The sequence below is a fragment of the Vombatus ursinus genome, unplaced genomic scaffold, assembly GCF_900497805.2.
Source record: "Vombatus ursinus unplaced genomic scaffold, bare-nosed wombat genome assembly UNPS02014786.1, whole genome shotgun sequence".
NCBI lineage: Eukaryota > Metazoa > Chordata > Mammalia > Diprotodontia > Vombatidae > Vombatus > Vombatus ursinus.
The window spans coordinates 43,646,426-43,673,103 of record NW_020954564.1 but is presented as its reverse complement, the minus strand read 5'-3'; the positions used below and the strand labels follow the sequence as shown (position 1 = coordinate 43,673,103).

General features: G+C 42.6%; 1 protein-coding gene across 1 annotated transcript; it reads right to left on the bottom strand.

Moving 5' to 3' along the window:
- Positions 1 to 129: 129 nt before the first annotated feature.
- Positions 130 to 26,210, bottom strand: LOC114046937 (carboxyl-terminal PDZ ligand of neuronal nitric oxide synthase protein-like). Its single transcript, XM_027867572.1, has 11 exons — positions 26,106 to 26,210; positions 19,204 to 19,275; positions 13,690 to 13,782; positions 12,249 to 12,307; positions 11,812 to 11,920; positions 11,214 to 11,343; positions 10,447 to 10,565; positions 9,251 to 9,451; positions 2,351 to 2,516; positions 1,400 to 1,604; positions 130 to 473 (listed from the first exon to the last, which is right to left on the bottom strand). The coding sequence occupies exons 1-11, from the start codon at positions 26,208 to 26,210 to the stop codon at positions 179 to 181; spliced, it is 1,554 nt and encodes a 517-aa protein (XP_027723373.1). The 3' UTR covers positions 130 to 178.
- Between the last annotated feature and the right edge of the window lie 468 nt (positions 26,211 to 26,678).

Sequence of the window (26,678 nt, the reverse complement as noted above, 5' to 3'; positions counted from 1 at the left end):
ATTTGAACCCAGGTTATCTGACTCCAAGTGCAGTGCTCTTAACACTATAGTAGGCTATTTCTGCTCTATGCTCATTTAGGTACACTGTAGGTAGCTCCAGGTGAACCTGGAGGGCTTTGCCCTGTAGGATCCAGAAGAAGGGAAAGAAAGGGAGGGAGGAGAGAGCCAGGGGGTGGGTTTATGCAGGAACGTGAGCCTCAATGGCTGGATCCTCCTCATCCTCATCAGAGAAGCTGATGTGCAAGATCGTGTCATTGACCCCAGATGGGAAGATTGTGGGTGAGAGGTGCAACTGAGTGGCCCCAGCTTTGGCCTCCTCCAAGGTGTCATTGCTCACTGAGTCTGGAGTTCCAAAGGAGGATGGTTGTCCCGGGTCAGGCTCTGAGTCCAGACTGAGGGAAGTCTTGGTCAACCTCTTCTTGAGTGTGGGGGGTGGAGGGTGAAGCTTCGGAATGGATGGTGATGTCAGCAGCCTGGAGAATAATACAGGAGATTGGGAAGGGGAAGAAGAGTTGGAGAGTGGAAAGAACACAGGGCCTGGAGTCAGGATTATTCCTGCATTCTTTATACTTTCTAACTTTCTGAATCTGGCTCTTCATCTAAAAAATAGGACTAATCACATCAGGGTTGTTATGAGGAAAGGGCTTCATAAATCACTTGGGGGACGGCCTGTCTGGAGACAGAGGGATGATCTAACGTTTTCCTTGTTGCCTTGTCCTTCCTGTGAGCTGGCATAGGGCTGGGATTAGCTAAAGGAATTCAGAGGAGGGCTTGCTCCCCATTGATTCCAGTTCATTTTGCCTCAAAGCAGAACCTGGAGGCACTCTCTCTTCAGGGCTCTGATTCCACTTCTGGCTATGGGAGGGCCCTGAGTCCAGGGCCATCATGGAGAAGTATAGGAGTGTTGTATAAAGGGCACTAGCTCTGGAGGACTTTGGTCTGAATCCCAGTTCTGCAAACTTACTGTCTCTGTGATGAGGGGTTGGGCTACACCCACTCAAAGGTCCTTTCTAGTTCTAAATCTTATGATTTTATTAATCATAATAATCTTATACATTATTTGGTGTTTTGAAGTGCCTCAAAAAGTCTTTTCATATTTTATTTCGTTAGATCCTCAAAGTATATTTGTGAAAGGGATAGTCTAGATTTGATTGCCCCATTTTTACAGAAGGAAAAACTAAGGCTTAGAGAGGGGATTGAGTTAGGGACACAACCAGGACAAGAAGTTAGGTCTCTTGACTCCTAGTTTATCACTCTTTATATTATAATATACTGCCCTCAGTTTCTAGAGAAGGTACAATGCCCTCTAGCCAGTGTTTATGTCCCTCTAAGGCTGTGGGGAAGAGGGCACTTTGTCTACCTTTAGGAGAAAGGGCAGGGAGGCGGTGGGGTCACTGACCTATCCTTATTGGTTGTGATACTGGAGGGACTCCCTCCCTGTTCAGTCTCCTTGGAGTCTTCCTCTCTCTGGCTGAGCCCAGGCAGATGCCTACTTCTCAAAGTCAGGCTAACCTTTCCCACAGTGTCCTGGCTCCTGTGGGCCCTGGGACCCAGGGTGGAGGCCCGGTCCAAGCTAAGGCTGAAGCTCTGCAGAGAATGGCCACCTGTTTGGGTAGAAGAAGGGAAAGAGAACCATAAACTCCTTTGACAAGAGTCTACTGCTAAAGATTCCCAGGAAGGCCCTCAGAGACTGGCAGCCCCCAACTCCTGTACCTCCTACCCAAGTTTCAGAGCTCTTTGTTCTAAGGTCCCTTCTAATTCTGACATTCTCCATTTTTTTGTACTAACGTTCTATCTAATCAATAGGGACAAGTCAGGGTCTTTTTTTGTTCTAAAGTCACTTCTAATTCTAACATACTCCATTCTTTGTTCTTTAAATCATGAATGAGGATAGGTCAGGGTCTTCCATTGCCTTCCCTAGCTCTCCCTTCTGGAGATAATTGCAGGGCCTACTCCTTTTGAACTTAGAGCAAGGGAGCCCAATGAGATACTATGAGAACATGGATTCTTAGGTCCTTTCTAGCTCTAACATCCTATATTCTATAAAAGGAGCAAACGAAAATCTCAGTGTAACCAGTTCAAAATCTTGGCATAATTTAGTATGATGTAAAAAACTAGTGGTAATTTTACACACACACACACACACTGTACTATGAGCCCAGGATGCCCCTCTGCCATCCTGGAACCCTTCATTATTAGGTCAACATCATCTCCTCTTTCTTCACCTGGGCCACGTGAAACTCCCAGCCTCCCCCAATCCCAAACCAGCAGGCCAGCCCCAGCCCCCTGCTCTGTCTTGAGCCACCTCCCCTCACCACCAGCTCCCTGTCCTGCCCTGAGCATTCCTTACCATTAGGCCGGCCCCAAGCTCTTTCCTCTAGCTCTCTCAGCTGCCGACCCAGCAGTGCCATGTGCTGGAGCAAGTCCCGATTGGTCAGCAGTAACTGATGGATCCTGGCCTGGGCCTCCACTCTGGCAGCTGTCTCTGCAGCCAGTTGGTCTGTGAGAAGCTGTACCTGGAGAATTCCCATCATCACCCCATTTGTGGCCATTCTCAACCTCCACCTCTACCACCTAATTCTCATTGTGAAGGAATCACAGAATCAGGATCCCAAATCAGAAGGAACCACAGAGGTTATTCTAATCCAAACCGACCTTGAGCACCAGATCCCTTCTCCAACATTGCCAGCAACTGCTCATTCACTTTCTACTTAACACTTGCAGTGACATGGAGCTCACTATTTCTTGGGCTGTCCATTCCATTTATGAAAAGCTCTTACTGTGAGGAAGGCAGTCTTCACATCAAACCAAATCTGCTTCTCTGTAATTTGAACCCATTGTCCCTAGTTCTTCCCTCTCAAACAGGTTGGCACAGTGGATAAAGTGCTAGTCTGGAGTCAGGAAGACATGAGTTCAAATTTGACTTCATACTTTTACTATCTGTTTGAGCCTGAGTAAGTCACTTAATTCCTGTTTGTCATAAATGAGATATTTGTAAAGTGCTTAGCATAGTGCCTTCACACATAATAGGTGTGAAATAAATGCTTATTCCCACCCTCCCCTCAACCCAAGCAGAATCCCTCTTTTTTAGGACTGCCCTTCAGATTTTTGAAAACACATCTATCACATGTGTCCCTACCGACCAAGGTCTTCTCTGGACTAAATTTCCCCATGAGGTTTCTTCAGCAGATATTTTTCTACTAAAATCAGTAGGTTAGCCTCTTTTCCTAGAACACTATTGCAATGTAAGCTCCAAGAGGGTAGAGACTATGTTTCATAAAAATATTATGTCTTCCCCACACCTGGCACAGGACTTTCTACACAGTAGATACATGATAAATATTTGTCGAATGAGAAAATGAATGCTAGTAAACATCCTTAGAAAAACCCACTCCATTTGTACAACAAAAAGGAAACAGATTGGGAAAAGAATATTTGCAGTAAATATGTCAGATAAAGGTCTGCTTTCCAGAATCTATAAATGCTTGTTGAATGATGGCTCTCTAAAGAATAAATGCATCTCTCTAAAAGTAATATGCTCCCCAGTGGAACAATGGTCAAAGAAGACAAACAGAAAACAACTGAACGATGAGACACAAAATGTTGATAACACATGAAAAGATGCTTAATCAACAAATTAACCCACAAGCATTTATTAAACACTGACTACATGCCAAGGACTATGCTAAATGCAGGGAATAAAAGAAAAATTAAAAAATTGTCCCAGATCTCAAGGAGCTCATATTCAAATAGGGGGCGATATAAAAGAAAACACAGAGTGGAGGGAGAGTCAGCTCAGAGAAGAAGACAGTGGCAGCAGGGAGAACCAGGAAAGGCCTCCCTCCAGGAAGGGTCTTAAAGGAAGCCAGGGATTCTATGGAGCAGAGGTGAAGAGGGAGGGCAGACAGCTAGTGCTAAGGCATAGGCAGAAGATGGAGTATTAGTATGCTGGTATGGCTCCATTGCAGTCTGCATGGAGAGGAGTGGAATGTAAGAAGACAGACAAGGTAGATAGAGTTATCGAACAGGAGTTGATGTGGCCAGACATATGCTTTAGGTATCTGAATGGAGAATGGATTGGAGTGAGGAGAGACTTGAGGCCAGATGCCAAGTAGGAGGCTACTGTAATTGTCTGGGACAGAGATGATGATGCTTCACCCAAGGTGCTGGTTCTTTGAGGGGAAAGGAGGGTGCATATGTAAAAGATGTAGAAAAATTTTTTTTTACTAGATTTGGCAACAGATTGGATATGTGGGTTGAGAAAAAGGAGTCAAGGTGGATGCCAAGGTTGTGAACCTGGGTGATAGGAAAGATGGTGGTTCCTTCAAGAAGAGCAGGGATGTTCAGAAGAGGGGTAGATTTGAAGGAAGAGATAACGAGTTCTTTTTTGGACATGTTGAGCCTAAGATGCCTTCAGGAACTCTAGCTTGAATTGTCCAATAAGCAATTGGTACTGTAGGACTAACTCAGGAGAAAGACTAAAACTAGATACAGAAATCTGGGAATCATCTCCATAGAGTTTCTAACTGAATCCATGAATGAGATCACCAAATTAGAGACTACAGAGATAAAGGGAAAGAGGGACTAGGACAGAGCCTTAGCAGGCTCCCAAAGTTAGTGGTTGTGCCATGGATGAAAATCCATCAAAAGAGACTGAGGAGAAGTAATTAGAGAGGTAGGAAGAGAACCAAGAGAGGACAATGCCATGAAAACCCAGAAATGAGATAACATTCAGGAAGAGAAGGTAGTCAGCAGTGTCAAATGCTGCAAAGAGGCCCAAAAGAATCAGAATTGAGAAAAAGCCATTATTCTTTGCAATTAAAAGATCACTGGTAACTTAGAGAAGTTTCAGTTGAACTGAAGGAAGCCAGATAGAGCATTTGGGAAACCGGCAGAGGGAAGAAAGTAGAGGGGACCTTATATCAGCTTCTGTGGATTAATTGTTATCTCTGTGGAAATGACTCACACATCTACACAACCCCACTTTTTCTCTGGAGTGAGAGTGAGGCTGATGACTTTGTAGAAGCCCTGCCTCACTTAAATCCAATTCACTTGCAAGTCAAGACACCACCCTCCTTATGTCATTGGTCCTCTTCAAGAACAAAAGACAAACAATAATCTGCCCCACTGGGGACCCAACTGGCCAATTCCAGTTGGGCAATGCTCCTTCCTTCCTTTCTTCCTTCTTTCCTTCCTTCCTTCCTACTTTCCTCCTTCCCTCCTCTCCCTCTGTCTACATGAGGATCATTCCCTTAAATGTGGGTGTTCTGCCCAAAAGAATATAAATTTTAAGGGGTAGCTAGGTGGTGCAGTGGATAGAGCACCAGCCCTGAAGTCAGGAGGACCTGAGTTCAAATCTGGCCTCAGACCAAACACTTGACACTTACTAACTGTGTGACCCTGGGCAAGTCACTTAATCCCAATTGCCTAAAAAAAAAAAAGAAAGAAAAAGAATATAAATTTTGATAGCTAAAACCTCGTAAGATGTCTTGGGGTTTGGGGGGCTAGATTTTTTTTCTCTCTTCCCTACTTATTTATTCCATCATTTTAGAAAATGGGGACAATTAACTCTTTTGTCCCATGTAGTTTCATTTATTTTCTTGATTTCATTGATTTATTGAAATAGAGCTCTGAAAATCCATTGGGATTCAAATGGAGCCACTTGACCATGCCTTAAACCCAAATTACTCTGGCTCTCACAACTGGACAATAATAGGTCCCAGCCCAAGCCTCATTTGGTCATTGTTGGGTTCTGATGGCTCAGAGTAAGTGTAAATAGCAGTTGTTTCTGTTCTGGCCAAAAACCCTGAGGGTCTTCTGCTCCCAGTTTTATTTATTTGTTTGTTTGTTTATTTATTTTGAGTAGGCAAACTGGGACATCTTTTGCCTCATTTCTTACCTCACCTTACTTAAATCACTGAACGGGTGTTGTCTCAACCAAAATAAGACCTGGGAAAGACCCTAGTATAAAAAGACCAAGGTCTGTCACTGCATCTGGGATCATTTCCAGTTGTCCTGATCTATATTTTGCCACTGGACTCAATTGACCCTGGAGTAGAGAGTATGGCTGATGACTTTGTACAACCCTGCCTCACTTAAATCTAGTTCACTTGCAAGTCAAGACATCACCCTTCTGATGTCATTAGTTTTCTTCGAGAATGAAGGTAAAACAACAATCTCTCCTGGGTGGGGTTTACAAAGGAAGTTTACTAGCATTAACTTTTTCATGAATAAGAAACAAATATTTACTATGTATGTATTGTGTAGAGAGCCCTGTGTGCTAGGTGTGGGAGATACAAGACCTTTTAATCAGACAAGCTCTCTGCCCTCATAGAGTTTACAGTGTAATAGTATTTTAAGAAAAGAGGTCAGACATTCAATTCGAGGAGCACAAAAATGTCCAGTTACAGAGTATATAGGTATATTGATGGAACTCCATGATGGGGCCTATAGAAGACTTGTGATAGCTGTTTTCAAATATCTAAAGGGCTGTTATGTTGAATTGGGATTATACTTGTTCTGCTTGTCTCAAAAGGGATGAACTAGAAGCATTGGGTTCAAGTTACAGGAAGGTTTTGGCTTGATATGAAGACTTTCTGATAATCAGAGCTGTCCATAAGTGCACTTAATAAACACTTACTGATTGATTGATCTGATCAGCAAGGTTTTGTTATTTCTTCCAATTCCCTTCAGCAGTAAGAAGGTATAGGGTGGGAGTAATCCAGGATTGGGGTTTGATGAGGCGTGATTGATAACAGGAGAAGGGAGCAAGGGATTCAAGAGTAAAGAACAGTATAGAAATGAATGGGCTTACCAACTGGGAAGGGAGGAGAATGCAGCCAGAGCAGGGTTGATGGCTTGGGACAATAGCGAGGAATGGAGGGATTGGAGGTCAGGGTGGGGATGAAGAGAAGGTTTAGGAAGAATGAGGCATAAAAGGGATAGAAAGACAAATATTATGCTCAGATAAAAAAAATTCAGAGTTCTTGAGCATGAAAGCAGAATACTTTCAAAGGCATGATCAAAGGCATGACTCATCCCTGTGAGAAGCCGAGGTAGAATGGAAGAATAATTCTTGGGAATTGAGCAACTTGGGGAATTGAGGATTTAGGATATCTGCAGGGATGTCTGAGGGGAGAAGGTGGGGTGGAGAGGAAGTCTGTGAGCCAAGCACTGAACTCATTAAAAAAGAGGGAGAATTACTTGGAGACAGGGACCTAACTGTCACCAAGGTCTGGATTGGGTAATAAGAAGGTAAGAATTGTGGTAAAATGAGAAGGCATTCTAAAGTTCATCTAATCCAAATCCCTCATTTGACAAATGAGGAAACTGAGGCTCAGAGGGGGTAAGTGACTTGTCCATAGTCATAAATCAGTAAGTTTCAGAGGTAGGATTTGAACCCAGGTCTTCCTGATTCCAAGTCCAGCACTCTATCAGTATGCCATGCCTCTCCTTCAATCCAGTCATAATCAGAGAAATGCAAATCAAGAAAGACTTAAGATATCACTTTATACCTACTAAATTAGCAAAAACAAGTATCCAATGTTATCAGGGCTGCTGGGAAATAGGCACTCTATTACATTGTTGTTTGGACTAGCTATAGATGAGTGCAAGCCTTTTGGAGAACAATTAGGCAATATACAAAACTAATGATAAACTCTGTACTGGTGATACCATTGCTAAGACTTTCCCCTAAAAGTATGCAAAAAAGGAAAACAGGATCTATCTGGTTATTTTTTAAATAGCAAGAAGCTGGATTACAGTACTGTAAAATGATAAATATAAAGGGTATAACAACCAAAATAACTTACATTTGTATAGGGGTTTAATGTTTGCCAGCATTTTATATGCATTATCTCACCACAACTCTGTTAGGCAAATGTTGTTATTATTTTGACTTATAAATAAGGAAATGAAGCCTCAGGGAGTTAGGTAAGCTGGGGGTCCTGAAGCTAGTAAATGTAAATTGATTCTGCAGAGTTAGAGTAGTAGAACCAGAACTATAAACATATTGACTACAATGACATATTTTTTAAAAATCAAAGAAAATCCCCCCCAACAATACAGCTTCATAAACATATGAAAAAGACACAGAGCAAGTGCATTTTTTGGCCATTCGTTTGGCTTTACTTTGTGAAATGTTGAGTGCTTTAGGAGAAGCAACATGGCATAGTGAATAGAGAGCTGACTATGAAGTCAAGAAGACCTACCCCTGACTTATATACCAGCTGTGTGACCCTGGGCAAATCACTTAACCTGTCAGGGCTCCAGGCCAGTGGTGTGAACTCGAATAGAAATGGGGGCCACTAAAACATACATAAGGATCCCCGAGGGCCACATATTGACTTGGAGAACCACATAGTAACACTATCTGTGTTTTATCATATTTTTGTTAATTTTGTTACATATTTCCCAATTACACTTTAATCTGGTTTCTGCTGCACTGGGAGTGTTGCGGGCTGCCTGGGCCAGGCAGGCAGCATGTCAACACTTCTGCTCTAGGCAACTCTCTAGGACTATACATTATAGACCAAGTGCCAACCTGCCTTGGTAAAGGGTGTCCACAGAGGCAGTTCCCTACACCAATGAAATCATGAGTCTGGTCTAAATAAAATGGTTTTATGTAACACTGTATTTTAAAATTTTTTATGTTTATCATATATGCATACATATTTGATTTTGTTGATGGCTGAGTTTAGAATAAATTTTTTTTTACAAAAAGAAAAATACAAATTCTGTTTGAAGTGACATTTTTTAAAAAAAGGAATGATGCTATTCAGCATCCCCCAAAGCACTTGAGAGTATCTCATTTTATTCTCATAACGGACCTGTGAAGGTCACATATAATACTATTACTCTTTTACAGATGGTAAAGGTAATGCATATACCATTACCCTCATTTTTCTGAGCCCCAGAGAGATAATAGTGGCTTGTCCAAGGTCATGCACCTAATAAATGAGAGAGCCAGGATTTGAATCCAGTTCTGCTTGTCTCCACATTCAGTGCCTCTTCCAACATACCAACACTGCTTCTCCAGTAAAGGAAAGGGTGAGTCTATGGTGAGACCAGAAGAATCTAAGGAAATTAATGATTCCAGGAGTACAGACATAGAATGATGGCAAAGGATTAAGCTGAGGACCATAGAGAGAGCAAAAGTCCATGATCTCTTAGTCACTCTGAAAGCCACCCAGGAAAACCCAGCCCCTGGGGAGCCGTCCTTAGGGGAGGAGAAGAGGGGGAGGAATATTACCTGGGCAGTGGCTACTTGAGCCTGCTGCCATTGCTGGAGAAGCTGGTGGTGGAGGAGCTGTGTGCAATGTGGAGTCAACATCGGTGTTACTGGCATGGCTGATGCCTTGGGGGAGGATTCTAGGTTTCTAGAGGGTGACCATGGCTGAGCAGTTGCAGGGTGGGCAGAGCCAGCTCCAATGTCCTGGACACAGCGGCATAACTTGGACAATGTTGGGAATAGAGAAAGGAAGAGGAGGCATAATGAGTAGTTTGTGGGGCCCTGGCTCAGCCACACCTCAAGAAGGGCTGGATTTGGTAGAAAGAGACAGAAATAGTGAAGCAGAGTGGTAAACATACCCAGTCATATACACACTGGCATCTTTACAAGTCTGTGTGCTTTGGCGTAGGTAGGACCTGAAATCTGACTCTGGCTCATACTTTCCTGCTGTGATGCATCTGGCTTCTAGAAGCCCTGGACTTTCAGGGACACCTCATTTTGGTAGGGATAGCCTGGTCTGGGAGCTGGGCTTGTAATACTGAGACACATCAACTTTCATTTACCCATTGGGTTTATGGAGGGGCACATTGGCATGAAAAACTGCAAACAACAAATAAACCTAAAAGAACCCAAAATCCAAATCCTTTTTTTTTTTCACTTTGGGCTAGAGAATAATAGCTTAGAGTGAAAAGGGGCCTTAGATGTCATCTATTCCAACCTCATTTTGTATTCCTCATGGTGGTCACCCAGTCTCTACATGAATGCCTTCAGTGACAGACAACTCACTAGTTTTCTAGGCAGCTCGTTCTACTGTCAGATAGCTCTGGTAGGAAGCTATTCTTCATATTGAACCAAAGTCTGTTTTACTGAAAATTCCTCCCATTGGGCCTGATTCTGCTTTCTACGGCTAAGCAGCACAAGTCTCACCCCTCTGTCACATGACAGTTCTTTTAAATATCCAAAGGCAGCTATAATGTCCATCCTAAGTCTTCTTTTCTGTGGCCCAAACATCCCTAATTCCTTCATTGGATCCTTGTGTGACGTGGCATTGTGGGTCCCCTACCCTCCAGCAGGTCTTTCTTTCAGACAAAGGGCCTCTCTGAGGGCCCGTCTTCCCAATCAAATCAGTAGTTCCTCTTTCCCCAGTATTCCCTGCCTGCCCCTGTCTGGTCTCTGCCCACATTAGAAGTTTCCTGTCCTGATGTTAGATCTTTTACCTCTCTGGGTCTTTCCTTTTCCAGTTTTACATGGCTGGTCTGCTCCCTCCGAACAGCTCTATCAGAGTCCCCGTCGGCCCCGTCCTCCTCTCTTAGTTTCCTTCCTTCTAGGTGATATGCTGTAGCAAAGTAGAAGAGAGGGGTCTTTTGCATGAGGAAGAACTGGTCTGGTTCTGCCTAGGAGTTACTATAGTCTTGATGCTGTCCATAGGTTAGCTAGGCAATGGCTCCACTTCTTCCAGGGTCTTTCCTGGTTCACCCTTTGAGCTTACCCACCCATGTCTTGGTGGTTGGTGGGTGGGGAAGGGCAGAGGACCTGAAGTGAATGTAGTTCATCCAGCAAATCCCCTCAAGCATGAGTTAGACATACACGAGTTCTTTCTAGTACCCTAGCTCTAATCACAGGGTCACTCTAGAGAATGAATTCCAAGAATAATAAACTACAGTAATTATAAGTTCCATGTCACTCTATGAAACAGTTTCCTCACAACAGTCTTGTGAGGTAATTAGTACAAGTATTATTATTACCATTTTATAAAGGAGGAAACTGAGGCACAGAGAAGTAAGTGACTTGCTCAGGATGAAGCAAGGGTCAGAACCAGGAGTCCAAATCAGATCATCTGACTCCAAGATTAACACTCCTTGTATCATAGCATATTATCTAGGACCCTCCCTTGCCTTGACCTGATGGCTATCCTGGGGACATCCTGAGCAAAGTAAGTATATTTTAGGTGGAAGAGGTTGAAAGAAAGGTGAAGATGGAGTACCTGCTTGAGGCCTCTTCTCTGTGGGCTGGCGGTTGGCTGTATCAGCACTGGGTAGAGGGTGTTGTAGGCTTAGCTTGTGGCAAACTTCAAAGGCCTGGCCCACTGTCCTCACTGCTCGAATGGCCTGGCTCTGCCCACATGTAGATGGATAAAAGGATACATTGATACCCACCATGTAGGACTCAGCCCAGCCCCTAATCCCACTATGGCCTGATCCCTTAACAGTGTTTATACAAGTTAGCCTGGTGCCCATGGGATCATACTTTGGATGTGTTGGGAGAAGGTGCACACCACACCACCCATTCTGGACTTTCTGTGCAGCCTCGAGGCCACGTGGAGCCCTCTAAGTCCTCAAGGTTGGCCCTCTGACTGAATCCAAACTTCACAGAACAAATCCCCTTAATAAAAGGATTTGTTCTGTAAAACTTGGACTCAGTCAAAAGGCTGCACCCAAGGACCTAGAAGGCCACATGTGGCCTCGAGGCTGCAGGTTCCCCCTGGTTCAGTCCTTGTGGTATGACTACTAGTACAGGTTATAGAGGTGGGGTTCAGGTGTGGGACAAAGGATGTGTTGGCCATGGATGTTGCAATCCTTTACCTTCTTCTTAGACTTAAATACGTTGCACCGGAAGGAGTTGTTGTTCCCATCCCTGGCAATGTAGCTGAATATCTTCAGGTCTTGAGAATCATGGGACACATAGAAGATTCTAGGAGGAAATGTCCCATGTCAATATATCCAACTGAGAGAACAACAGTGGTGAGTTGGGGTAGCTAGGTGGAGCAGTGGATAGAACACCGGCCTTGGAGTCAGGAGGACCTGAATTCAAATCCGACCTCAGACACATAATATTTCCTAGCTGTGTGACTCTGGGCAAGTCACTTAACCCCAATTGCCTCTCTTAAAAAAAAGATAATAAAAATAACAATAACATCTGGGGTGAGGGTGGTGATATTCCTGCTCAGATATATGGAATGACCATGCGCACCAGTCATTTTTACTGGGATAAGGGAGGTAATGAGTGTGACAATCCCTACCTGTAAACAGGGTCATGCATCACCAGTGTTCTGCTTTCTTCCCAGGCCCACTCCTTCCTCTGCAGAGAAGTAAAACAAAACAAACAAACAAAAAAAAGAAAAACAAAAAAGAAAAAAACACACAACCCCCCCCCAAAAAAAGCAAAACCAAAAAACCCAAGAAACAAAACAAACAATACAAGGCTTTTTAGCACAGTGCTGATTAGATAAGGGCATCAAGAAGATAGAGGGAGAAAATGGGTCCCTGTCCTCAGATAGTTTCCAGTTTATTGGTGGAAATAGCCTTCATACATATGAAATGATGAGCACATGAAACAGCATAGTGTAGTAGAAAGACCACTGGTTTTAAAGTCAGAGGCTCTGAATGCAAACCCCTGGGTTGGGTGAAGCATTGATTGAGGGCATTAGTTGAGATGATCTCTAAGGTCCCTTCTAGCTTTAAATTCTATGATCATTTAATGACAGATTCAGACTGAGTGGGGCAGAACTATTGTTATGGGAATTTGGAGGAAAGAGGGCAGGAAAGGTTCCTGAAGGTGGAGGTAGCACCTGTGCTGAGCCTTGAGGGATGAAGAGGATTCAGAGGATGGAGGAGTTCATAGGCTTATAGGATTTAAAATAATAGACTTTAGGGATTGTCTAATTCAATCCCTTCATTTTACAGATGAGGAAACTGAGACCCAGAGAGAGAAAAAATGACTTGTTCATGGTTATACAAATGGTAAATGATATAATCAGAATTCAAACCTAGGTCTTCTTATTACAGATATAGCACTTCTTCTGCTAAACTACAGTGGCATTTGAGCAGAGGAAGAATGTGATCAGAGCTATACTGTGAGTAGATGACTCTGGCAATATGAGCAGAAAAGACCCAGGAGAGAGAGAGACTGGAAGCTGATGTAGTAGTCCAGGCAGGAGGAGATAAGGGTGGACTGGAATGGAGCCTGAGAAAGGGAAAAGTCCAGATGCAATGGAGAGACAGAACACAAGCCAACCCCTGAATATGCCTGCAGCCTTGTGCTAAGGGCCAAACATATAAGGTTTGGGGCAGGAAAAGAAATGAGAGATTACTTATCTAATCTACCTGAAGCTGCAGAGGTTGTGACTTGCCTAAGATCATAAATGAAGGTTGTAAATGGAAAAGCCAAGATTCAAACTCGTGTTCTTTCACTCTAAATTCAATGTCCTTTCTTACCACTACTCATTGGTGTCAGCCCTACTCCCTCCTTTCTTTCCCCTTCAGTCTCACTTTAAGGAGCTCCTGATGTCAAAGCTTTTCCCTGCCCTGTGGCCTGATACATCTGGGAGGCTGTTATTAAGTCCACCTTAGCACTAGAGGGTGGGAAGGAAGTGGTGTGGTCATGGTCACTCTTTCTATGAAAGGTCCTGCTCCAAGAAGGGGGCCTCTCCTTGGAAAAAAGGGATGGTAAGAGATACTTACCTTCTGCATCTTCCTGAGAATGACCTTCACACCATCAACAGACACCACGATGCTGACTTTCTTTTTCTTAATGTTTTTTGCTTTGAATTCACACTGGGGGGGAAAGAGATGTTTATCATTTGGAAGCAACTGGCATGGCTGGGCCAGGATAGGTACACTGAGCATTGACCAGGATCCCTGGTCAACAATATGCCTGCTGCTAGCTTTGTCAGAGGCAGAATTCCAAATTCTAGACAGAGTCGCAGTCCATTATATTAGGGAAGGATCTTAGAACATAGACTGTTAGAGCTAGGAATGCGCTTAGAACATAGACTGTTAGAGCTAGGAATGAACTTAGAACATAGGCTATAAAAGCTAGGAATGAGCTGAGAACAGAGAGAGCTAAGAATGAGCTTAGAACATAGACTGTTAGAGTTAGAAATGATCTTAGAATGTTGTTAGAGCTAGGAATCAGTCTGGGACATAGATTGTTAGAGTTAGGAATGAGCTTAGAACATAGACTATTAGAGTTAGGAATTAGCTTAGAACATAGAATGTTAGAGCAATGAATGAACTTAGAACATATACAGAGCCAGGAATGAACTTAGGACATTATTGTTAGAGTTAGGTAGGAATGAGCCTAGAATACAAAATATTGTTACATAGAACAAAGAGTATTAGAACTAGAACTTGGAAATTATCTAGTCTAACCCTCTTATTTTATAGAAAAGAAAACTCAGCTGTCTGTTTCTTGTTATACATAAGAAAAAAAAAAGCAAGAAAGTACTACAGCTGAAACATGGAATGCATTCAAGATGCTAACTAGGCCAAATCCATAAAATTTGAAACCCTGCCAGAGTCTCTTTTCCTATCCGAGTAGGGGAGGAGAGTCAGGGGGGGGGTGAACCTGTCAGACAGGCAATCTCATCTGTTCCTCCAGTGCTCTTGCCATCCCGCAGGCCCTCCTTCTCCTCACTATGGCTCAGTGGCAGAAGCCTAATACACCTGCACTTAGTGCTCCATGCCAGGGGGTCACCTTGGGTTCAAGGAGAGCAGGAATTATGTGTGTGGATGCTGGGATGATCTGCCTACTTGTATCATGGACTGCCACCACCTGATGTCTTAGTAGGGTGAGGGGGAGGGCATAGGAATCTTTCTTATTTGAAAGTAAGGGCTGAGACTCTCTTTTTAGCATTTGCTTCCTCAGTGCTTAGTACAGTGCCTGGCACATAATAAACACTTAATAAGGGCTTTTTTGTTCCCTCATTCCATAGGACCTCACTGACTCTGTATCTACATTTATGCAAATGCGTATGTGTATGAGTTAATGTCAGAGTCCTTGTGGGAGTGTAAAAGTGTGAGAATCTAAGTATCTACATATGTGTTCATGTGTGTTTGAGTGAAAGTGAGTGTGCCTACCTCTATTTGAGTGTATGTAAAACTGAGATATGTATGTATGTGCATGCACCAATGAAAGTGAGTGTGAAAGTGTACTTATGGGGACAGCTAGATGGTGTAGTGGATAGAGCGCTGGCCCTGGAGTCAGGAGGACCTGAGTTCAGATTCAGCCTCAGACACATAACACTCACTAGCTGTGTGACCCTGGGCAAGTCACTTAACCCCAATTGCCTCACCAAAAAAAAAAAAAAAGAAAGTGTGTTTATGGTGGAGTACATATATGTATGTGAATATGTGCATGCATAATCATAGTAATAATAGCTGGCATTTTAAAAACACTTTGAAGTTTCCAAAGGACTTTACAAATATCTCATTTTATCCCCACAAACCTGGCAAATACAGTAGATGCAACTGTTTGTATTCTTATTAAAAATAATAATGATGATAATAGCTAGCATTTATATAGTGCTTATTATATGGCAGTCACTGTGCTAAATGCTTTACAATTAATTTTCTCTTCTGGTCCTCATAACAACCCTGGGAGGTAGGTGCTATTATTATCCCCATTTTACAGATGAGGAAACTGAAGCAAATAGGCCCAGGCTAATAAATGTCTGAAGCTAGATTTGAGCTCAGTTCTTCCTTACTTCAGGCTCAGTGCTCTATCCACTGCACCATTTAGCTGTCCCTAGTACTGAATTTATTGATTGATTGACATGAAAGTGTTATAGACTGCCTTTTTTCCCTCCCATTCCCTGATCCTTCCCTTCAAAATGACAGCCTGGGTAAAGAGCCACCATTCCTCAGACACAGCAACTCCTACATTTTGAAGCTGAAGGACAGAATGGGGGAGCCATTAGTAAGAATGAATGGAGTCTGTGGCCACTAGACCCGTGCATTTGCCTCCAAGTGCTCAGAGAAAGCCTCAAAGACACATTGAGGAGGAGGTTAAGGAGACAGGCTGCCCCAGCTGTCCCTCCCCCCTCACATGTACATGTAGACTCCCCCCTTGCTCAGGCCATGGTTCTAAAGAAGCCTGGAACTCATTCTCCTTCCTCTGAGTCTCCTGCTTCCCAAAGAGAAAGACAGGGAGGAGAGAGCCTGCTATTGACCACTGTTTTATTTTTAAAAAATAAATAAATTAGCATGGTATAGAGACCGATCTCAGAGCTAAACATGTCCTTGCCTGAAAATGGATGAGCAAAATGTGAGGCTTAGAGAGGAGATGCAACTTGCCCACAGTCTAAAAATGCAAATTGAGTAATGAACGTTGTGTCCTGGAAAAAAGCAAAGGCCTGGGAGTCAGAAGACCAGAGAGGGAGGGGACAGATTAAGCCCCACTTCTCTCTGTGTGACTAACTATGGGCAAATTGCTTCTCATAGTTAAAGAATCCTGGAATCTTGAGTGGGAAGAGATCTAACAGAGAGATCATTTACTCCAACCTCCTCATTCTAGAGATGAATTGGGGGTGTCCCAGGGAGGATTTTCTATCTACTAAGTCTAGTGCTTTTTCCACTATACCAATATTGCCCCTCTGGCTTTCAGTTCCTTAATTTGTAAAATGGACATGATAATACTTGTTTCACCTACTTCACAGGATTATTGTAAGGAAAGCATAATAGAAATAAGGGCTATTATAATCATTATTTAATGAATCGCTACCTTTATTATTAATGGCCAATGCTCTTCATCTAAGATGAAAGGCATTTGAAACTCAATTCTGTCTGTGTGATACAGCATTAGGGCCAACAAGGTCCACTGACTTCATGAGATCCAAGACAACTTCCTGAAGGGCCTGAGTCTTCTGGCCTCTATCTTTTATAGGAAGATCATCAGGAAAGTTTTGGGGTCTGAACTAGCTCTGCTCCTATCTCAGTGAGATGTTAATGGCTTTTCTGGGAAGTAGGAAGGGGAGAGCTCACTCTTGCTATTGACTGGAGGTGAACATAGGAACATTTCCATGTGCTGCCTGGCACAAAGGAAACCTAACTTAGAAGAAATCATATTCTCTTTCAAATGAACAAGAGGAAACCCCAGATAATCTTCTAGAAGACTTCAAACCCATCTGAAAAGTTGTTGAACCTAATTCAATCACACTTTATCCTGAGAATACATTCTGAGAACAGAGAAGTAATGTGGTATAATAAAGTGCTAACCTGGCAGTTCAAGAGGCCTGGGCTTCACTGCCCTGCTCAGACACTTACTGGCCATGTGACTGTGGGCAAGTCGCATCTCCTCTCTAAGCCTCACTTTTTTTAATCTGTAAATTGGGAAAAAATCTTGTATTACCCACCACATAGGGGTCTTGTAAAGCAGGTTTTTGCAAAACTTAAAGCATTATAAGAATGGTTCTTATTTTAGTTGTTACTCTAGGGTACATGAGAAGAAACCAGGCAGGATAACAACTGAGGGAAAGAAGTCCATGGCAGCATAGTATGTATTTCCAGCAAAGGGGGAGGAGCCATTAGTTAAACCAGTCAAAGGCATGAATGTACGTGAGATTTTAGGATGGAGAGGAGTGGTAAGGAGTGGGAGGAGCCTTATTTATGATCTCAAAACCAATTTTAAAGGGCTCCAAGTTGTTCTAGTTTAGAACTCAGTGATGATGATAATAACTTGATTTCTATTTCTAATTTTCTTAGATGTACCTGTCAACAAATGTGTGTATACTTTATATGTGTGTATGTACACGTGGAGATATATATATAAACACATATACATAAATGTATATTAGACTACACTGGACTTAAAAGTCTGAAGACCTAGATTCCAGGCCCAGTTCTGCCACTTCCTGGCTGTGTGACAGGACAAGTAACTTCAGTGTCCTAATCTGTGTAATTTGGATTAAAAACCTTCACCTGCTTACTTACCTCCCAAGGTAGTTGTAAGGATCAGATGAGATCACAGAAGTAAAACACTATAGAAAAGCCAGCTGTTGATAATCTTCTTCTGGTCAGTCCCATCACTGATGCTGGCATGGAGGTAACTCAAAGTTATGAATGCTAGGCTAGCAGAGGACAGGTTCTGGCAGTTCTTAGCAAACTAACTAAAATGCCTTAGAGTACAGGCCGAAAATGATCTGCTTCTCTGACATCTCATCGTTGTTCAGTCGTGTCCAAACTCTTCATGACCTCATTTGGGACTTTCTTGGCAAAGACACTGGAATGGTTTGCCATTTCATTCTCCAGCTCATTTTACAGATGAGGAAACTGAGGCAAACAAGGTTAAGTGACTTTTTCAGGGTCACATAGCTAATAAGTATCTGAGACCAGATTTGAATTCATGAACGGAAGTCAAGTCTTCCTGACCCTATCCATTATGCCACCTAGCTGCCCATGTGACATCTCTAGGACTAGCTTAACTAGCTTCGGATAGCCTCTGTTTGAAACTTAAAGCCATTCATAAAGTCCCTTCTGTACCTTTCCAGTTTTCATGTACCTTACCCCTCACCTCAAAACATTCTATGATCCAGCTATACTGTCTACTTGAGGTTCCTTGAACACAACACTCCATTGCTTAACTCTGATTTTTCACTGACTGTTCCCAGTGGCTAGAATGTTCTTTCTCCACAACCCAGACTGAATCCTACTTTCTGTAAGAGGCCTTTTCTAGCACTTTCTACCATCAGTGCCTTTCCTCTGGGATGACTCTCTATCTACTCTGAACTTTTATGTAATTCATCACCTGAAATTCATCACTTGGGGTGACAAGCCTCTCTGTGCTTAGCGAGGTTGGTCCTTCTTGGATGGCAGACACACTCTCCTTTAACAAGCCTATACCTGAAGGCTTCTCAGTTTATTGACTAGACTACTAGACTAGTGAATACTTATAGTTCCATGTACAATGAGGTTTCAGGAGGGTGCCAGTGGATGATAATTATATGTAACCATTATATGATAACCCAATCATACTATTATTATTATTATAAAATATTGAGTCATAATTATGGCTCCCTGCAAAACCATAATAATAATGATTTTTTGGCCTTTTTTTGTATCCCCTAGTGCTTTGTATTAGGGCTCAGAGTCAGTACTTAACAAATGCTAGTTGGCTGACTGACAGAAACACATTCCACCAAGGATGTGGTTCAGTCTCAGGGAAAGCTGTTCCTGGGATTCCCTAGCTCTATCACTCACCCGGATCCTTCTCATGGTGGCCACAATCTCCATGCGACTGTTGGGTCTGGGCACATCCAAACTCCCAATGTACTAAAAGAAGGAGACAAGAAGGAAACTGGTCATTAAAAAAGGGAGGAGAAAAAGAGTGGACAGAAAGGGGAAGCTACAACTCTAATAGTTTTAACTTATCTCCAGTTCCCCCACCAAAAGAAGAAAAACAGTGTTGGCATTCTCAGCAAGTGGTTGAGATGGAAGAAGTTCTTTTGTATGGCTTTTCATTGGAAAGATCTCCAAGTTCTCTTAAGATACTCAAGCCAATTACAGCTGACAAATTAGATTGATATTGGGCTTTCAATGAGTCAACTTCTGGCAAAGGCTAATGCAATCATCATTGGAATAAATAGAGGTATTAAGTTCAGGGCAAAGGAAGTAATAATTTTGCTTTGTTCTGTTCTGGTCAGGAAGCATCTGGAGTTCTGTGTTCAGTTCTGGGTGCTACATTATAGAAAGGCAATGAAAAGCTAAGAAGAAGGAGACTAGGATGGGGAGGTCTCTTTACAATCTAGAACCTCAAAGTTGGAAGGAACCTTAGAGGCTGTTTAGTCTGATTTCTCATCCAGAACAGGAATCTCCTCTTCAGATACCCCTAATGTCCCATAAGGAGTTAGAGTAGGTCTTCTTAACCTTTTTTTTGTGGCATGGACTCCTTCTTAGAATAATGTTTTTAGAAGGAAAAGTTGAATTTCAGTTAGAGGTTGATGAAAATGAATATGTAATTGTTTCCTCGTCCAAGATAATAGGCCCTCTAAAATCCATCCACAGACCCTTTGGGGAGTCCATGGATCCTAGATTAAGAACCTTTATTTCTAACATCCTTGTTTTACAGATGAAATTATCTCTAACTTCAAATTCATTCATTCAACAAACATTTACTAAATAATATGATAAATGGTGCTAGGTACCATGCTAGGTGCTCAGAATACAAAGCCAAAAAAGGAAACTATGTCTGCCCTCAAGGAGCTTACATTCTCATTTGAGAGGAAATATCATATACATAGATATGTGGATAGAAGATAGATGCAAACTAATTTTGAGGGTCAAGGTAATGCCAGCATGTGGGTGAACAGGATAGCAGAATAAACCTCATGGGAGAGGTGGCTCTAGAGCTGAGTGTTGAGAGAAGCTAGAGATTTTCAGAAGGAAAGATAAGGGGGTAATGCACTCCAGGCACAGAGGACAGTCTCCTCAAACATACAGATATGGAGATGGACTGCGCTGTATGAGGAGCAGAAACTGGGTCAGTTTGAGAGGAATGTAAAGTGAGTGGAGGGGAGCATCATACATTAGGTCTGGAAAGGAAGGTTGGAACCAGATTGTGAAAGACCTGAAATCCAAACAAGAAAACTTGAATTTTATTTGAAAGGCCATGATATGAAGAGTTATTTGATTTATTCAGTGGGCAGCACTAAGAGCAGTGGAGTAGACTTTATGGATAGGCAGATTTTCCCTCAATCTAAGAGCTTCCTCATGTTGAGAGCTGTCCAATAGCAGAACAGGCTATTGGTGAGGTAGAAGAGAAGATTTTAGAGTTGGAGGGGACCTTAAAGATGCTCTAGTTCAACATCTCTCCCCCCTTTATTTTAAGTGATGAAACTGAAGTCCAGAGAACGGAGTTACTTGCTCAAGGTTGTGTTGGTAGCAAAAGTTGCAGAGTTAGGATTTGAACCCATATCTGCTTATTCCAAATCTACATGGTGCAGTCTCCTGTCCCTGAGAGTATCTAGGCAGAAGCTGGCACATCCATCAGGGATGCCAGAGAGGAAATTCCAGCAGCCAGGAGGACACCAGCCTTTTGATGGGGATTGAAACCTGTGACCCACAAGGATCAGTTGGAGGAATTAATGATGTTTAACCTAGAGAATAGAAGAATTAGGGGTGAGGGTGGGAACATAATTGCTGTCTTCAAGTGTATGAAGGGTTGTCCTACAAAGGAGGGATTCGTTTTGTTCTGCTAGGACCCAAAGGGAAAAACTAGGGCAAATGGATAGAAGATACAAGGAAGCAGATTTTGTGTCAATATAAGAACTTCCTAATGATCAGACATGTCCAACAGTGGAATGTATTCTTTTGGGAGGGATTGAGTTTACCAATGATGTTCAAGTGGAGTCCAGATAGCTGACCACTTGTCAGGAACCTTTGAGAGGATTTAAGTTTAAATATAGATTGTAAGAGATGACCTTTGAAGACCCTTCAAGCTGTGAGGGCTATATTCTTCAATTAAAAGCTATCGAGGAGCACCTACTAGGTGTAATGACCTATTGTTGATTCTCCAAAGGAGATCATAAAAGCATAGATTTAGAAATGGAAGGGAGCTTAGAAGATATCTGGTCCAAATCCCTCATTTTACAGATGGAGAAACTGAGGCCAGAGAGGTCAAATGTCTTGCCTATAAGTAGCAGAGGAGGGGTTGGAACCCAGGTCTCTCCTACTTCCCAGTCCAGTATTCTTTTAATTAGATCATTCTGCCTCTCCATCCCTGGGAGTATCCATTCAGAGAGATTTACCTTTCAGGGATGTCTTAGAGGAAGTTCCTGCAATAGGAAGGGGACCAAGATTATGAGGGGGCTAGAGACTATAACATAAGTGGATTAGTTATAGGGACTACACAATATTCTTGCTTTCAAGTAGCTTATAGTCTAGTTGAATAGACAACAGTAGCACACATGAAAATAAATGAATATAAGAGCTACATAATTTGGATAGGAATATTTAGAGATGTCATGAAACAGTAGGAGGTAAAGACTCTGGTGGGGGACTTACACTAAGCGCTAAAGAAATTGAGAGAGGAAAGCTCATTCTAGCCTGTGACAGCCAGTCTTCTGGCCAAACTAGTCTATTTGTGTTTCTGCATATACAATATTCTATTCCTTATCTTTGGCCTTGCATAGACTGTTCCCCAGCCCCATGTCAAGAATGCATATACCCTCTTTGCTTCAGCCTCTCAGAATCACTAGGTCTCTTTAAACCTCAGCTCAAGTACTACATTCTACACAAGGCCTTTTCCTGACCATCCCTCAACCTTCCCACATTACTTTATATTTACTGTATTTTGTACATACTTATGTAGGTACGTGTTGTTTCCCCCAATAGAATGTAAGCTCCTTGAGGGCAAGGACTATTTCTTTGTATCTCCAGTGCCTAGCACAATACTTGGAAAATAGTAAGTACTTAATGAATACTTGCTAATTAATTCCTGGATAATGTTGGGCTTGACCAGGGGTATCTTCCACAATGATGTGTGTGTGTGTGTGTGTGTGTGTGTAGGGGGGATTTGAAAAAGTAGGAAGTACTTCCAGGGAAGTTAAAATCAGAAGGACTAATATATTACAAAATATTCATAGTAGCACTTTTTATGGTAATCAAGAACTAAAAATGAAGTAGGTGACCATAATTGGGAAATAGCTAAACAAATTGTGGTCTGTGTATGTAATGGAATATTATTATAGAGTAAGAAATGAATGTGAAGAATTCAGAGAAACATGGGAAGATTTGTCTGAACTGACACATGGTGAAATACATGAAAGCAAAAGAACATATAACACAATAACCAACAGTGCAAGTGAAAAGATCAAAAAAGAAAATCAAACTATGAGTAACTAAAGAACCAACAATGGATGAAATATGTCCCTCCTCTCAGAGTAGAGATAGGGGAGACTATGAAGGTAGAAGACCTTGTCAAACATGGACAATGTTAGTTATTTTTGCTTAATTGCATTTCTTTTGTGCAAGGTAGAGACACGTTCTTGTGGGTGAGAGTGGGGACATATTTAGAAATGGCTATGACATAAAAACAAAATGTATTAATAAAACTAAGTAAAATTTTAATTAAAAAGATTAATTTAAAAATTAATTAAAAACAAAAATATTAAAAATAAATAATTTAAAAATTAATTTAAAAAAAGAAGCAAAGAGATGGGTGCACTGGGCTGGGAAAACTCTACTGCCACTAACATGACTTTGACCAGGTCCCTTTCTTTTCTCTGAAACTCATGTTCTTTCTCTCAGGTGTAAGAGTGGAACACAGGCCCTTTCCTGTTTTCGCATGTTTTGGAACTAAGATCAAAGGACAGATGATAAGTGGACCTATTTGGTAGAGGCTGAGTTTAAGTAGGAATGTGACAAGAGACTAGGTTGAAAAGTCAGTTGGAAAGGGAGGCAGAAAGCGTTGAATGCGTGGCAGAAGAGATCAGTTATTTTCCCAAGATCATCACTGAATTCTGCTTCTGAAGCTTCAGGTTTTGAGCCTCCCTGTAACCTAATCACCCCTTATCTTCTATAACAAATTCTCCTTCCAGCTAGGTCCAGGGGTCATAATGTACAAAAAAAAAAGGAGTTAACATTCTTGTAGTGTACATGATTTATTTGAGGTGAAATGGACATCAGATCTCAGAATATTAGAGTTGGATAAGGTATGGGACAATTTAGTTCAACTACTCATTTTATAGATGACAAAACTGAGACCCAGGGAAGTAATAACATCATAGAACCTAGAGAGCCAGAAGGGACTCTTATCATCTACAACTCCTTTGTCTAAGATCACACAAGGAGTTATTAGCAGCTGAACAATTCTTGAAGCCAAGCTCAACTTACCCAAGGTTGGCTCCTTCCCAAATTGTATACGTTAAGGTGGTAATTATAATCTTTTTTATTAACCAAAAGTCATTTGGGGGTCAAGCCAGTTTAATCTAAACCAAATGTAATACGTATGACCTTTTGGAGTTTTCTTCTTAGCTCTCATGCTTACTTGTGGCTGCTCAATTATTTGGGAAAACGCCACCTGCTAAGTCTGACCTACTTAAAATGAGTCAGATACCTGGCAAATATCTGATATTTGAGTCAAGCACTCAAATCTAAGCACTTAATCTTGTTCTGTCCAAACAAGAAAAAGGTCAGGCTAATGGCAATGCTTAGAAGCAAGAGAGAGAGCCCTCCGGTGGTCAGAGACAGCCCCTCTGAGAACACTTCCCAGGAGAACCCTGAAAAAAAAGGGACACCTCCAATGGGAAATTCTTATGGCTCCAAGGTCTCTTCCTTCTTGCTAGGAAATCCAGCCCACCCCTCCCCAAAAAGTCTACCTACCATTCAAGCTCTAGCTCTTCTTTGAAGCCTCCTAATTACTCCCTCTAGCTTTCCCTGATTAGCATCCGTTAGAGCTGGAAGGGACTTTGGAACATAGAATGTTAAGAAACAGACTACGTGCAGATAAACAGAACCTTCGAGGTCATCTAGTCCAAATCTCTCACTTTACAGAGGAGACAACTCTGGCTCAGAGAGGTTACATAGCAAGTTAATGGAAGTATCCAGACTAAATTATACATCTTCAAACTCCTAGTGCAATAAGATTTATGAAGCACTTTTGTTACAGTGACTCTGAGAAAAGCAGTATAGCTATTATTATCCCCATTTTGCAGATGAAGAAATTGAGGTTCAGAAAAATTTAGTGACTTGCCCATGATCACAGAGTTGGCATGAGAGTCTGGGTCCTCTAATTCCAAAAACTGATGCTTTTTTCCATTTTACTCTACGCCTCTTTCTATATGACTATTCCAGTTCATAGTGATCTGAGTTGTAGTGCACATTAGAGTTGGTGGCCTTTAACATGCCTTCCAACTCTAAATCCTATAACAATCTAGCCTTCTGCTTCTCTTTTTCTGGACCTCAATTTCCTCATCTGTAAAATAAGGGTGCTGAATCTCTGAAGTCCCATTGACATCTAACATTCTAGCTTACCTAATTGCACTTGTCCCTTCTTTTTCTCATTTGTTAGTCATAAGCACCTCCACTAGGGAGAAGTAATTCAATATGTCAAGGATCTGTGATTTTATTAGCACAAAATTTTCTCCATCAAGAGATTCAACCTTTCTATAACTTAGTGATAACTCTTAGAGGGTTTTCTGATGTTCAGAAAAGTTGTGAGCTATCCACAGTCACACAGCTAGTAAATGTCAATGACTTTGAACCAGAATTTTCCTGATTCCAAAACCCAGCTGCACCATGATAACTCCCTAGAAAATAAAAGAAGCAAAATCTCAAGCCAGTTTTGCTGGGAGAAGGTTGGAACAATCACTTGAAATAATCGGTTGACTTCATTTATCCATGTTGGGTTTTGTCTCCTGGAACTTCCTTCAGCCCATTGAGAAACATACATTTACCCAAATCCCAAATCCTCCCTTACTAAGAATGCCCAAAGACGTGACATTCATTTAGGATTATCTGCAGTATGGCAGTGACCATGCCAACTGGCCTTAATTGACACCATATCCCAGAACAGAAGACAGGAAAGACAAGCTGGGCAGAGCTGGTTGGTGACAGGTGGACTGGAGAAGAGGAAGAGTACCAGTCAGGGTGTAGTGCAAAAAAGGACATGTTGCTATGTAGTAGCTGAGAGGAAATAGAAAGATCAAGAAGGAGAGATATTTCAACAATATTAAGGGCTTCAAGGGAGTTCAATTTCCCACTCAATCTAGGAAATAGAAAGTAAGAAAGAGAATGGAAAATGAAACCCATGGAGGTAGTTGGGGAGCAGGGGGACAGAAAACAAATGTGTGTGGGAGTGGTGGTGGAAAGGGAAAGGGACCGAAGAAGTAATGTGGTAAGAGACCCAGGAAACCAGGATAATGGCAGGGAATGCTCCCTGTGGACCTTGGAAGCAAATACCGTTCTCTCTATGCCTCAGTTTTCTTATCCGTAAAATAAAGGTTGGGACAAGATGATCTGAAAGGTCCGTTTTGACTGTAACGTTTCCACGTTCTAGGGTCTCTTTCTCACCGTGGACATTCTGTCTGAGTCTTTGCCGCCTATGACATTGAGTTCTATGATCTGTCTAGCTTTGCCATTCAAGGCACGCCCCAACGCCTTACCTTGGCCTGGAATTGGATCCCGTGCTGAAAGGCTTCTTCGCTGTGCAGCGGGAGCCGTGAATCGCAACCCTCATCTACCAGGTTGTATCTGTTCTTCACGGGCATGGCCGTTTCAAGTCCCGGGGTGCCGAGATACCCAGCCCCTGCTCCCGTGGGACGGATGTGGCGGCGCTCCCAGCAGCGGAGCTGTGGCCCTCTTGTCCACCAGCCTGATCCCCGTGGTCTCCCGCGCCCTCACACGTCGCCAGTCTCCTCTGATGCCCAGAGCATCCCCAGCTGCCGGATCGAGCACCGGCCTGCCCGATCCCGATCCCAGTCTGTCTCCCAGTCCTGGGGGATCGGAGAATTGGTGCTTTATAGGGGTGCGGAGGCCTTTAGCTGGGCCCGGCACCCAAAGGGGTGAGGTTCGTCGGCTCCCGCCTCCCGCCTCCTCAGCCCGCTGGGTTTGAATGAGATCCTCAGCCCCCTACACCCCCCAACCGCCTAGCCGGGCCCTCCCCGCGCAGCTGCTGCCCCATTGGCCCAAAGTTGCCTCACGTGGGACCCGGAGGCTGAGGCTACCTCCTCCCTCCG

Coding starts and splice junctions, on each gene's coding strand:
- LOC114046937 (XM_027867572.1), bottom strand. CDS start 26,210: ATGCCCGTGAAGAACAGATACAACCTGGTAGATGAGGGTTGCGATTCA. Junction 2,517..9,250: donor CTCAAGTAGCCACTGCCCAG/GTAATATTCCTC, acceptor GGAATTCTCCAG/GTACAGCTTCTCACAGACCA. Junction 1,605..2,350: donor AGCTTGGGGCCGGCCTAATG/GTAAGGAATGCT, acceptor CTACCCAAACAG/GTGGCCATTCTCTGCAGAGC.